Source organism: Coregonus lavaretus (genome assembly GCF_964263955.1).
Source record: "Coregonus lavaretus genome assembly, chromosome: 2".
NCBI lineage: Eukaryota > Metazoa > Chordata > Actinopteri > Salmoniformes > Salmonidae > Coregonus > Coregonus lavaretus.
This window is the reverse complement of record NC_139989.1, coordinates 43,564,064-43,578,516: the sequence shown is the minus strand read 5'-3', so window position 1 is coordinate 43,578,516 and position 14,453 is coordinate 43,564,064. Positions and strand designations below refer to the sequence as shown.

Sequence of the window (14,453 nt, the reverse complement as noted above, 5' to 3'; positions counted from 1 at the left end):
GGAGAAGCAGGAAGCTTCACCCCCAGTTGAAAGGGCTTGAAGGTCGATCAGTAGACATGGTTGGCCCTTGTTGCTGCATGAGGTGGATGTTTTAGATCAGATATTTTTTCAATTTTTTTTGTCACATGCACAGATGTAGTTGCAGTGTACAGTGAAATTCTTAAGCTCCGAGCTGCAGGTGTGAATGAAACAATAAAAAAATACAATAATAATAATATACACGTTTACAACTGTGACAATGATAAATATAAATGTTCATTGGGTGGGGGCAGGGTAATTGTCTGTTGTGGGGGGGGGGGTAAAATCTACCCAGGGGGATCAGCTCATGGACAGGGCTTGCCCTGAGAAATTAGACAGCAATATAAGGGGGGGGGGGGGGGGGGGGGGGGCCTCCCAAGGATTCCGATTAGCAAGGGCCCATCATGTACACGTTACAACACCGCCATCTAGTGGCCAATTTAATAACAGTAGAACCGTTTCAAAACATTCCGAAACGTGTCGACTTGCTTGAACATATCACGGAAGTGTGAGACAAACGTTGAGCGGTATCTCCAGTCAACCAGTTTCATTCGTGAGCATTTTCATTTTAAAACGCTGTTTATTTGTACTGCTAAGGGATAGCTAACGTCTTAAAACAAGACGCCGTTAAAGTGAAATGCCCCGGAGAAAGGTAAGAACTTGATTTATTTAGATACGTAACGTTAGTGGTAAAATACAGGTGACTGACTCATGCTAGCTATATGTAATGTAAATTTGTTTAGCTAATTAGCTATCATGTCGCAATGTCACTATAACGTGACAAACAGGAACTAATTGAGCCCTAGTTTGCGTTAAAGCACAGCACAGCACAATCAATTGTGTGTAACATTTAGAATAGCACAAATGCCATGGCAAGCTGATGCGATACTGGTCTAGCTAATGTGCTAGCTAGCTATCCAAGAGTGTGTGCATTCATGGCTATAGTGATGGGGTGCATTTAAACATCATTTCACAATTGCTTTAGCTAGCTAGCGAGGTTATCTAGCTAACAGATGAACCACCAGCTAGTACTGATAGAACCAAAAGCTTGGTGGAACAGGCCCGCAGGGTGTACCAAAAAGTGTTATCTAGGTTTAAACCTCTCTGGCTGTAGCTACTTGAATCCTGCTGGTGGTGAGGGAAATAATTGTCTTCCTCAAAACAACGATTTCATTGGATTGATTCAGGAATAGCATAGTATCAATTGGTTTAATTTCCTCATGTCCCGCCTCTCCTCACTTGCAATTGGTTAAAGACGCATAGCGGCCTCATGATTGTTGAGCCATTTTCATCTCGAATGTATTTTCGCTACGGTAGTTGTTAACGTAACAGTATTGTAATGTTGTTAACATACATATACATGTCCCGTTGTACGTTTTTGGATGTTCATGTTTGTTTTGGAACATTTCCCCAGTGCATTTCAATTCTGGCAGTTGGTTATTTTTTGACATGGTGCATTGTGGGAAACGTACTACGGAAGTGTTGCTTGTTCACATGCTCCCCCTCCCGCCTCCACCTAAGTCAAGATGTAAACCATTGACGCTTGTAAACAATCATCTTTTCGGTGATTCTTGTATCTTATGTGCTTGTGCTATTAGATTTGGATTTTTTCTGTGTAGACTACTAGCTAGTACTCCAGTCCAGTTTGCTTCAAAACATACAGTTCCTTCAGAAAGTATTCATACCCCTTGACTTATTCCACATGTTGTGACATCCTGAATTCAAAATTGATTAAATATGTTTTTTTCTCACCAATCTACACACAATACACCATAATGACAAAGTGAAAACATGTAGTTTAGAAATTGTACTGAAAATGAAATCAGAAATATGTAATTTACATAAGTATTCACACCCCTGAGTCAATGCATGTTAGAATCACATTTTTCAGCAATTACAGCTGTGAGTCTTTCTGGGTAAGTCTCTAAGAACTTTGCACACCTGGTTTGTACAACATTTGCACATTATTCTTTTTTAAATTCTTCAAGCTCTGTCAAGTTGGTTGTTGAGCATTGCTAGACAGCCATTTTCAAGTCTTGCCATAGATTGTCAAGCCGATTTAAGTCAAAACTGTAACTAGGCCAGTATCTCAGGAACATTCAATGTCGTATTGATAAGCAACACCAGTGTATATTTGTCCTTGTGTTTTAGGTTATTGTCCTGCTGAAAGGTGAATTTGTCTCCCAGTGTCTAGGTTTTCCTCTAGGATTTTGCCTGTGCTTAGCTCTATTCCATTTATTTTTCTTAAAAAACTCCCTTGTCCTTGCCGATGACAAGCATACCCATAACGTGATGCTGCCACCACCATGCTTGAAAATATGAAGAGTGGTACTCAGTGATGTGTTGTGTTGGATTTGCCCCAAACATAACGCTTTCTATTCAGGACATAAAGTTAATTTCTTTGCCACATTTTTCTTCAGTTTTAGGGGGCTTTCACACCAAATATGTTTGGTGCTGTTTTTCCGAACTCTGGTACATTTACCCCCTTAGTTTACTATCCGCACACGGGAGCACACTAAAAATCGCACCATGATTTGCTCAAAAAGGGTGGTCTCGGTCCAATTCAATTCATACCGTGGTGAGGTTCACTGCAGGTGAGAATGCAGTCAGGACTAAACACAGGAAAATAACCTGTGTCACATTATTATTTGTTGTTTGACTGCGTGTATTTGATTAAATGCACGCAGCATCATAACTTGAGATCTCTGAAACATTCTGTGAGTAGCAGATAATTTATGAGCGCATCCGATGCAGATTTGGGAAGACCGGAGCTGTATTGGGGATATACAGTGTATTCGGAAATTATTCAGACCCCTTCCCTTTTTCCACATTTTGTTACGTTACAGCCTTATTCTAAAATGGATTACATTATTATTTGTCTCATCAATCTACACACAATACCCCATAATGACAAAGCAAAAATAGGTTTTTAGAATTTTTTGCAAATGTATTAAAAATAGAAAAACAGAAACACCTTATTTACATAAGTTTCCAGACCCTTTGCTATGAGACTCAAAATTGAGCTCAGGTGTATCCTGTTTCCATTGATCATCCTTGAGATGTTTCTACAACTTGATTGGCGTGCACCTGTGATAAATTCAATTGATTGGACATGATTTGGAATGGCACACACCTGTCTATATAAGGTCCCACAGTTGACAGTGCATGTCAGAGCAAAAACCAAGCCATGAGGTCGAACGAATTGTCCGTTGAGCTCCGAGACAGGATTGTGTCGAGGCACAGATCTGGGGAAGGGTACCAAAAAATGTCTGCAGCATTGAAGTTCACCAAGAACACAGTGGCCTCCATCATTCTTAAATGGAAGAAGTTTGGAACCACCAAGACTCTTCCTAGAGCCATCGGAGCCTTGGTCAGGGAGGTGACCAAGAACCCGATGGTCACTCTGACAGAGCTCCAGAGGTCCTCTGTGGAGATGGGAGAACCTTCCAGAAGGACAACCATCTCTGCAGCACTCCACCAATCAGGCCTTTATGGTAGAGTGGCCAGACGGAAGCCACTCCTCAGTAAAAGGCACATGACAGCCCGCTTGGAGTTTGCCAAAAGGCACCTAAAGGACTCTCAGACCATGAGAAACAAGATTATCTGGTCTAATGAAACCAAGATTGAACTCTTTGGCCTGAATGCCAAGCGTCAGGTCTGGAAGAAACCTGGCACCATCCCTAAGGTGAAGCACGGTGGTGGCAACATCATGCTGTGGGGATGTTTTTCAGCGGCAGGGACTGGGAGACTAGTCAGGATCGAGGGAAAGATGAACGTAGCAAAGTACAGAGAGATCCTTGATGAAAACCTGCTCAGGACCTCAGACTGGGGCGAAGGTTCACCTTCCAACATGACAATGACCCTAAGCACACAGCCAAGACAACGCAGGAGTGGCTTCGGGAAAAGTCTCTGAATGTCCTTGAGTGGCCCAGCCAGAGCCCGGACTTGAACCCGATCGAACATCTCTGGACAGACCTGAAAATAGCTGTGCAGCGATGCTCCCCATCCAACCTGACAGAGCTTTAGAGGATCTGCAGAGAAGAATGGGAGAAACTCCCCAAAACAGGTGTGCCAAGCTTGTAGGGTCATACCCAGGAAGACTCGAGGCTGTAATCGCCGGGAATATGTATGTAAATGTAATATTTTTTTATTTAAATAGATTTGCTAAAATGTCTAAAACCCAGTTTTTGCTTTGTCATTATGGGGAAAAAAACAATTTAATTCATTTTAGAATAAGGCTGTAATGTAACAATGTGGAAAAAGTCAAGGGGTTTGAATACTTTCCGAATGCACTGTAGGCTACTGAATATAGCCTATTCACGTCGCAGTTAGAGCGGCTATTGCGCTGTTTCGTACCGCATGTTGTTGGAAGACGAAAACTAACGTAATAGTAAGATTGGGCACACAAGTGATGCTTCAGATAATCATAAATGGATTTAACGTTAGCATTTTTGTTCATACAAGCTAACAGAAACCAAACCAAAAAATCGACATGTTTATGTTATTGATGTGCATAACTGACGCTCGATCTTCCCTTTTGTTCTATGAAAGAGGAATGCTGGGAGCAGCTCAGACGGCACTGAGGATTCAGACTTCTCTGCTGACCACGAGCACACAGACAGAATCGAGATTTATGGGAGAACACGGAGGAACACGCGCCTCACCCGCGCATCGCTGCGACTCAGCCAAAGTTCACAAGGTAAATATGCTGTTTTGATATGGAACTGTCATGAGATGGCCGAAATATTTATATTATGTTTCTGCTTCAAGAATCTGCTGAATAACTATGAATCCTATATGAATCCCTTGGATTCCAGCCCTATATGAGTTTTCAGTCTAGGTCATTGAACCAAATGTTGTGACAATAATCTAGGTCAGAAGATTCAAAATGAAGATTCTGTATGTAATGCTGGGGTTCTCTTTTGTCTGTCTGTAGATATACCCATAGATGTGCTCATGGGTTGTCATCTCTTGCTGTAACAATAGCCATTGTATATCAGCAATCAAGGTCATAAACTGTGAATAGGTTTAGACAGCAGTCATCCACCCTGATCCCTATTCGATCTGGCGGTCATGGTTTGAATAGAGGATGATATAGTTTCCACTCCTTTTGTTATTGAAAAATACTGGATGCATTCTATGTGGTTTTTGAAAAGCTTGCCATGTCCCTTGGTCCTCAATTTGAGAACTGAGCTGATATTGTTATTAAAGTTGCTATGCACAACAAGTAGCCTACTGCTTGGGCCTATGTTTTGTTTTTGTTGCCTGTACACTACTGGTCATTTATGTTGTGGAAATGAACCCGTTTGTTTAGGGAGTGTAAGTGTCTCTGCTTGAAAGGGATGTATCCGTAGAGGAGACAAAATACTACATTACTGCTGAGGGCTAGAGACCCCCGAAGACGTCTGTTAAAAAAAATGTCTTTTTAGATTCCAGCCCTGTCCAGACCAGCCCAGCAGAGGTGGTGACCTTCTCTGCCCGGCGGGTGACCCGTAGCCGTAGTCTGCAGCAAGGGCCGCCGGTCACCCCCAAGAAATACCCTCTGCGCCAGAGTCGCTCTTCGGGGTCGGACACAGAGCAGCATGTGGAGGGTAGGAGGAAGAGGCAGCATGGTCACGTTCTCTCACAGCCCCCACCCCCCCACCGCTCCATTGTCCACACCCCAGAGCTGGCCACCCGCTGCGTTACTTATGATATCTGTTCATTGTATCATTTTAAGTTTTCGAAGGGGCAGTGATGCTCATCCAGTGCTTTTCTACTCTTTAAGTTTGTTTTTGGCTTGTGTCCTCATAACAGATTATTTGGGCTTGTGTTGTCCTCCACATGTTATTCCACTCATTTGTTATTTTTCTGCTGGTTCCTCAGAGTTCTGCAGAGAATTGCAGCCTGTGCTTGTAGCTACCATCCCTATTTATTCCTCTGGGTTTCTGTTGCTGGTGCGGTGGGGTCGTTGTATGTAATCATGTATTGGGTGTCTGGTGTCATGATGAGTCATCATCCCCTCCTGTCCTGTTTCATACCCCTCACTTTTTGCCTTTGAAACCTGCCTTGGAAAAATCTGAAGGGAATTTTGTGAAAAACAAATGCATCACCAACATTGACAAAAAATATATAGTGGGTGGGTGTATAACAGCATCACAACAAAATTGAATCTTGTGTCCTGAAATTGTATAAACATGGTACTGTGAGAGAGTGGTGAGAATGTCCTCCTTCATAATTCTAGATACAAGCCAGGCACTTGAAATATGAACTAAGGCCCATCATGTGAGGTGTCTGACTGGCTTGTGAGTATAACTATTCCTTTACATGTGTTCTTCTCCTCATTGGCTCTTCCAGACCTGAAGCGAGCAGCAGACCAGGACGAGTCTCTGCCCCGCACCCCAACAGGGAACGCCCCCTCCTCGGAGTCGGACATCGACGTGTCCAGCCCCAACGCCTCTCACGACGACAGCCTGGCCAAGGAGCTGTCACTCAAAGACTCTGGCAGCGACCTCTCCCACAGGCCCAAGCGCCGCCGCTTCCACGAGAGCTACAACTTCAACATGAAGTGCCCCACACCAGGCTGCAACTCCCAGGGTAAATTTTACATTTACATTTTAGTCATTTAGCAGACGCTCTTATCCAGAGCGACTTACAGTTAGTGAATACATTTTTTTTTTTTTTATACTGGCCCCCCATGGGAATCGAACCCACAACCCTGGCGTTGCAAACGCCATGCTCTATCAACTGAGCTACATCCCTGCCGGCCATTCCCTCCCCTACCCTGGATGACGCTGGGCCAATTGTGCGCCGCCCATGAGTCTCCCGGTCGCGGCCGGCTGCGACAGAGCCTGGATTCGAACCAGGATCTCTAGTGGCACAGTTAGCACTGCGTTGCAGTGCCTTAGACCACTGCGCCACTCAGGAGTAAATTATCTCTTTCTTATCCATCAGCTCCACCGTGAATGAGGGCAGGACATTTATTTACATAGTTGACTTTTTGTGCAATGTGGGCCTCAGAACGCTACACATGCTGTTAATGTTTATCTTCTGCATTTGTTTCACTTGACGTTCTCTGTTTTGTTGTTTTTCAGGCCATTTGACAGGGAAACATGAGAGGCACTTCTCAATATCTGGCTGCCCTCTCTTCCACAACCTCTCTGTAGACGAATGCAAGGTAAATCTACAAGACCTTGGCAGCTGGCTTTAGTGTTGAGGTGTGGGATTCTTGGACCGTGTCTGAAATCAGTCTTGCCTGCTACTTACTAAAACTACATACTGTAGGCATATCTTCTGTAGGGATGAGAGCTTTTGTGATTTACCAAACAGGATTTCTCTTCACAGACGAGGGCCTCCTCTCGTGACAAACAGGTGGAGGAGCGAACGTTGTCCCACCGGCAGGACGAGAACAGACACGATACCCGTCACCAGGTACTATGATCCTGATCCTGGGACTTTCATTTGATCAACCATCTAATTTTATCACTACGCTACTGTTTTTGCTTTGGATTTGTCCTTCCTTGCAGTAAATGTTTCAAGAAAGGCAATAGGGTGCCAATGAGTTTAGGATTTAAAGGCAGTATCATAACATTGCATAATGGATTAGGCCCCAACGGAGAGACAGATGAGGTACAAGGAGAAGGTGACGGAAATGAGGAAGAAGAGGAACTCGGGTCTGCTAAAAGAGCAGAAAGACCAGTACATGGTGAGTGTGGTGATCTGACCTCTAATCCAAACTCTAGGAAAGGAAAAACAACCCTTTTCCATTAGTGCCAGAAGAAAAAACGTTTCCTTGTAGCCTACACGTTGTAATACACTCTTATCCCATACACAAGGTAAACAAATATATTACTTCCAAATTAAAAAGTGTCTTTGACAACTGTTCAGACAACAGATATGTTGAAGGTAAATAATGTGTCCGGTTGAAGAGATATGCTGATTGTTCTGAGGTTAAAGGCTTTATTCTCCCTCTCTGATGTCCCAGGAGCACCGGCAGTCCCACGGCAACAACCGAGAGCCCCTCCTGGAGAACATCACAAGTGATTACGACCTGGAGCTCTTTCGAAAAGCCCAGGCACGTGCTTCGGAGGATCTTGTAAGAGAGAGAACTCATCGCCCTTCCTCCCATTTTCTTCTTTCTTTTCCTGAGCCTGTACTAGTGACTGTCTGGACTGGGCCCAGTCCACGCCCAGCTCTCACCGTTTACGGTGGGCATTGCCAGACGGGGAGCATTCTGGGTAATCTGGCTACTCACACTGTCTGGTATTGTCAGTTACAAGACCGGATAGTTTATGGAGAACTACTTCTTCGCTCTCTTTGAGCTAGATTTACTCTAGCTGATATCTTTAAGAGGCTCCCCTTTCAGTCTTCCAAAGCTCTCTCTTATCCTTTCCACACACATTTCTAACCTTTTTCCAAATTAAAGCGCATTCTTCGTGGTTGCTTCCATGGAGGGTATTGGGTTCCCCTCCCGTGGCGTCTTGCCTGCCCCTCTCCCTCGCTGCGTTGGTCAAACCTCTCTCTTCCTCCTCTCTTTTCTTTCCCCTCTTCCTGTCCTCCGCCTGGTGCAGGAGAAGCTGCAGGGCCAGGTGGCGGAGGGCAGCAACATGATCAAGACCATCGTGTTTGGCCGCTACGAGCTGGATACCTGGTATCACTCGCCCTACCCCGAGGAGTACGCCCGCTTGGGACGCCTCTACATGTGTGAGTTCTGCCTCAAGTACATGAAGAGTCAGACCATCCTGCGCCGGCACATGGTGAGAACGTTGGTGCATGTCGAGTAATTTCTCCTGTGTTTTTTGATTGTTCTCTATGGATGGGCCGTAGTCAGACGTTTCAGAGTGGATCTCAATTCTGAATAGGTTTTTGTATGATGATCGGTGCTTTCCCTCCCCCTGTACAGGCAAAGTGTGTCTGGAAACACCCACCAGGGGATGAGATCTATCGAAAAGGAAACATCTCAGTCTTTGAGGTGGACGGTAAAAAGAACAAGGTGAGAGATTTCTGTGGTCCCGGGAATGTTATGTTATCCTGCCTTGTGAATGTAATGACTACCCTACTCTGACCATAGCCCTGCTAAATGACCCTGTCTTCCATAGATCTACTGCCAAAACCTATGCCTTCTGGCTAAGCTCTTCCTGGACCACAAGACCCTATACTACGACGTGGAGCCCTTCCTCTTCTACGTCATGACAGAGGCTGACAACACCGGCTGCCATCTGGTTGGCTACTTCTCAAAGGTAACCAGTCAGTTGTAGTTATAATGTTACATTTGATTTATTAAGTGCTTTTCTCAAACACAAAACATCTATGTCCTCCCATTTAGGAGAAGAACTCGTTCCTGAACTACAATGTCTCCTGTATTCTCACCATGCCACAGTACATGAGGCAGGGCTACGGAAAGATGCTGATTGACTTCAGTGAGTACAGCCACTACCTTGTGGTCTCTGTAACTCTACCTGATCTCTCTGTCACCCTGTGTCTGGTCCTGGTTTCTCTCTAACCCTGGTCTGTGTGTGGTCTGTCCTCTCCCAGGTTACCTACTGTCTAAGGTGGAGGAGAAGGTGGGCTCTCCAGAGCGGCCCCTCTCAGACCTGGGCCTGATCAGCTACAGGTCCTACTGGAAGGAGGTGCTGCTGCGCTACCTCAACCAGTTCCAGGGGACGGAGATCTCCATCAAGGAGATCAGCCAGGAGACAGCTGTCAACCCAGTGGACATCGTCAGCACCCTGCAGTCCCTCCAGATGCTCAAGTACTGGAAAGGGAAGCATCTGGTCTTAAAGAGACAGGTATGTCACCTACTATTTCTTCATGTATTTATGTTATTTAACCAGCCAAGTCTGTTAAGAACACATTCTTATTTACAATGACAGCCAGGACATTTCTCCAACTAACTGTGGAATTAGTTGGGGTTTGGGTTATTCCATTAGACGTCAGTTCAGTCTCGATATTGTCTTGGACATCCACCTATCATTGAGCCTAGCAGTGCTAACATGCTACTAGTCTCGCGGAGCCATCTTTCCAAATCTCGTCTCGTTGGCTTTACTATTGGAAGTCTGGAGAACTTTGGTATTGGATTTTGCATTTGAATGGGCATGCAGGCTGTTGACGCTCGGTATGAGTACAAGTGACGTTTCCCCTCAGGAGAGGCATTTCCTTGTTTTAGAATTATTATTATTTTTTGCTTTATCTGTGTCTCTTTTTCCTACTGTGTCAGACAGTGTGCCTATGCTGTATTAGTTATGTATTAATTTAAAAAAATCAGAAACATGCTAAATATTTCATTGGTTTAAAAAGTGGCACAGGTCTAGTTTCCATCTATACCACTGTTGTCTGTCCTTTTGATTGTCTTCCTGAGGAGAACTTCCACAGGTTTTGGAACAGAGCGTGACAAACCTGGGGTTTTGAGGCTAACATGCTACTATCTCCTCCAGGACCTAATCGACGACTGGAAAGCCAAGGAGACCAAGCGCGGCAGCAGCAAGACTATTGAACCCACCGCCTTAAAGTGGACCCCACCTAAAGGAACATAGGACACCCCTCCCCTCCTCCTACACCATACCTCTCCAACCCAAGGACCTGGGTTCAAAGCTCACTATCAGAATAGTTTACTTCAAACAACTTTTTGATCAGTACACTGTGTTAGTGCAGAATTATTGATTATTATTATTGAGAGTCCTAACCAGGCTTAAGTAGTAGATCATAATATCAAGAAGAATACTGATGGTGGGTTGCTTGAATCCAGACCCTAGCTTTCCTCACACAAAACTTCTCAGTAGAACCGTGTTAACCTAGTGAACCAGTTAGTTAGTACGTGTGGAAATATAGCTGTCATTCTGGGGAGGGGTCGTGGTAGCACAACAATGTATCCATGCGTCTTGATTGTCTTTACTGTTTCTGTTTGGTTTTGTTTCTGTTTTTTTTTCATCTTTGCTCCTCATTTTTCTATTTCTGTTTGGTTTTACCACTGTTTTAAGCTGTTTTGGCTAATGTCCTTTTTTAAGCTATTTTAAATTGACTTCCTGAAAGTGTGAAGATTCCCAATTCCCTTTCTTCCCCTTCTTTCCAAAGTGTGCACTCATTCAAGGATTTAAAAGCATCGGACTGGTGAAAACGTTGGCTGGAGGATGTTCCTTACCCCAGTCCTTTCCTTTTGCATAAATGCATAAGTGAACACTGGGAGAGAAGGAGGAGGAACAGAACTGGAATTTGCAGTCAGGCTCTGTCTGAGGCCGAAGTACGAATTTGATGTCAAGTTCAATTCACACTGTCAATATATTTAAATGATCAAGAGAAGATTTTATGGTACAGGTTTGGCAAGACAAAGTATATTTGAAGAAAGTTTTGAAAATGCGCAGGACTGGTTTCCTAGCCGTATTGAGAACTAGATTTTAACGTGTCATTAGAAGAGATTTTCTCTAACATGTTACAGAGGAACAAGCAAATGCATGAAGCACCTAGCAAAAAAGACAACTTTGTTTTGCGTTGTGGTCAAACCATTGTATGTCCGTTTTATGTGTATAAGGATAAAATAATGGATGTTTTTCACCATCACCATTTTGAATTGCTGCAAATGTTACTGACTGCTAGTTTTATTACTTGAGAGACTGATTGTGCATATACATTGGATGAAACCATAAATCACCTCCATCTGCTGTATATATAAAGATATTGAGTTCCACAGCAACGTATGGCCCTCATCTCAAGAATGTATAGCCACAATAGGGCAATAAATATGTAAAGTGCACATCTTTATAGTTGCAGAAGAAATGGCCTTTACTGACCATATGTCAAAAGTTAACTCTTTACTATCATCGTAAAGGTTTGACAAACTTCACTGTCATTCTCAAATAGTGTTAATCCTTCTGTAGAGTTTTTATTCAGTTGTGTTTCTGGATTGTTCTTGTTTTTCGTGTGTATTTAAAAAATAAGCTATTTGATCTGTGCATTTGTGTGTCATAGGGGAGAAACAAAACAAGCTCTGAATCTGAGAGAATAGGTATTTCCTCAAGGCTGCCAAATATACTGTATATTTCACCACAGTCATATTTCAAGATGTATTTCAATGGATCCAGGTTTAAAATGTTTCTTGTTTTCGAACTAAGAAAGTAATACTCCAATAATATGGTGTTTTCAGATTATAAGCACTCACGAGTTGAAGTGTTGGATTGCCAATTTTAAATTCCATGTTAAAATAGTTTTGGGCCAGTCAGGCTTTATTCATTCCTTCTGCTTTTGAATGTTGAGAAGTAAAAGGCCTTGAAATATACCTGTGCATCAGATTGTTTATGTCCTTATTTTGTCTCTCTAAAACTAGATTGCACACTGTCCATGACATTTTGGGGTATGATTTTGATTTAGTTGCAAAGTTTTTCTTTGGCATGCATAGATGCTAACTTGTCCTAACATCACACAAAATAGGTATTATAGTAGCTCAACTTGCAGCTCATTTCACTGTACATTTTATTGGAACCTGAGAAAACACTGTCAACTGTTAATTTCCCACAAACAATTCTCCTCTACCTCTGCCTTTCATATTTTGCCAATCTGCCATCCATTTTGCCTCCCAACATGTTTCTGTTGTCTAGATGCTTCCTCCTGTGCCAGTCATGGCAGCTATAGAAAGCAACTCCAGAACAGCCTGGTTTACCTGAAACCAGTGTGTGGGGTCATAATGCTCACCTTCATACAAGCATTTGTTCTTCAATAAGCTAACAAAAGAGCAGTAGACCACTGTAGCTACACAGCAGTCAGCAGTACCTCTGTACAGCATTAATATGTAGATAAGTTGTGTGCACCTGCTTTTGTACTTGCTTCCTCTCCAATAAATCTAAACTCCAAAATGTATTGATCCTGTGTGCTAGGTGTTCTTTCTGAACTTTCTGGGGCAGCATCCTCTGTTTCCCCAACCAGTTGCCACTACACACTGCAATATGTTTCTGTCTCGGGTGCATGTGTCAGTCTAAAGTGGCTTCATCTCCGCTCCATGACCTGCACCAATCTGGTAGATCTAGACAGTTGAAAGCAAATCAACACTAGAAAAAGTGCACTTGATTGAACAAGGTTTTTATTAAGGAAATTCGAACAGCATTGAGCCTTTATGCCACATAGATGTGTAGGGGTTCACTGACAAATGATCAGCATTTGATATGAAGCACAGAAAAGCAAATTAAGTTGTTCAATATTAATGAATCTTGAAGTTCAGTAATGCTTTGTGATGGGGCATTTGTGTGAATTATTATCTTAAAAAATTACAAATATACCTGTTTGTATGCACATCAATCCATTTAATATTATGCAAAAAAATACAGAATGGTACAGTAAAGGAAGGCATACAATGTAAATTAGTTGCAGCAAATCCCTGACCCAGTTTTTAAACACATGGGACAAATAATTATTGACCCTTATTACACATTCCTTACTTATGCTACATAAATTAAGCTTTGTTGCATGTATTGGATTGCTTTGACCTAGACTAATCATTTGAGCAAGATTGTTCAAAGTTACTGTAATAATCAATCAAGTTATATCTTCTTCTCTAGTAATACTGGGGCTTGTTCCATTCCTCTTGCGACTCTGGAAAAACAAATATGGAATAAATACATTAGATTGAATTTGTTCTGAAGAACGATAGCTAACATATTTATAATCTGGTAAAGTGCTTGACTACCTCCACTTGAGGACCTTCGACCCATGAGTCCAACAAACATTTCTCCTTTATTTCCTGATGAAACACACACACACACAATATATATATATATATATATATATATATATATATAAGTACAGAATATAGGCACAAAGCAGGCCAATTAATAATTGAATTTAAAATGCTTTCAAATTTGAAACACCTACTTTTCTGACCCAGACGCATCGGTTGAGAGACTCCTAAATCGGGAAATTAAATGTGTTTAATTTATTCGAATTTTAATCATTTCTATAAATTATAGTCTACAAACTCATTTTACTATGACCCAAAAAAATATGACCAAATCAAAAGATATGAAAGTTGAATTTACCTGAGCTTCGCCCCATGAGTCCGTGAAACTGCTGCGATTTGGACCTCTTGATGAGGTCAGCCACGCGGATGGCCAAGCCACTCTCCAACGGATCCCGCTGTAACAATAATTGTAACAGAGAATAAAAAACAGAAGCCTTCTATCAACCATTGCCATATCAGATGTCCTAAACGTGAAACCTAAAAATAATAGCTTGGACGCAGCAGGACGCTACAACATTCCATTTGCGAAAGACCGATTTGCGCTGTCCATGCTGCTAACCAATTAGCTATGAGCTTCAGAAGATGGACGTGCGTTTTACCTGCCAGTTTTCAATCGACCAAATATCTCCATCGTCGCTGGTTGGGGTTCCCAGGGCACCGTATACCTGCGCAAACACTGCAACTATCAAAACCACAAACTTTAAAACGTCCATGTCGGTAAATTTGAGGGAATAGA

The 14,453-nt window shown here is 42.7% G+C and overlaps 2 protein-coding genes across 2 annotated transcripts in view; one reads left to right on the top strand and one right to left on the bottom strand.

Moving 5' to 3' along the window:
- The first annotated feature begins 513 nt into the window (after nt 1-513).
- Nucleotides 514-12,843, top strand: LOC311145981 (histone acetyltransferase KAT7-like). The gene is made up of 14 exons (XM_084182395.1): nt 514-670; nt 4,570-4,717; nt 5,448-5,609; nt 6,355-6,594; nt 7,092-7,174; nt 7,342-7,428; nt 7,604-7,702; nt 7,982-8,092; nt 8,568-8,753; nt 8,900-8,989; nt 9,096-9,236; nt 9,323-9,416; nt 9,532-9,785; nt 10,431-12,843. Exons 1-14 carry the CDS (start codon nt 656-658, stop codon nt 10,527-10,529), a joined length of 1,809 nt encoding a protein of 602 aa, XP_084038521.1. The 5' UTR covers nt 514-655; the 3' UTR covers nt 10,530-12,843.
- A 205-nt stretch (nt 12,844-13,048) lies between these two features.
- The window catches only part of tac4 (tachykinin precursor 4), a gene marked incomplete at its 5' end in the record, with an annotated part of 23,485 nt that continues 22,080 nt past the window's right edge, over nt 13,049-14,453 (bottom strand). Inside the window, 5 exons of the mRNA XM_084174038.1 lie at nt 13,049-13,572; nt 13,667-13,720; nt 13,852-13,884; nt 14,016-14,112; nt 14,317-14,382. Coding sequence (XP_084030164.1) covers nt 13,535-13,572; nt 13,667-13,720; nt 13,852-13,884; nt 14,016-14,112; nt 14,317-14,382 — 288 coding nt within the window. The remainder of the gene's footprint in view (nt 13,573-13,666; nt 13,721-13,851; nt 13,885-14,015; nt 14,113-14,316; nt 14,383-14,453) is intronic.

Coding starts and splice junctions, on each gene's coding strand:
- LOC311145981 (XM_084182395.1), top strand. Junction 6,595..7,091: donor ACCAGGCTGCAACTCCCAGG/GTAAATTTTACA, acceptor GTTGTTTTTCAG/GCCATTTGACAGGGAAACAT. Junction 8,093..8,567: donor CACGTGCTTCGGAGGATCTT/GTAAGAGAGAGA, acceptor CGCCTGGTGCAG/GAGAAGCTGCAGGGCCAGGT.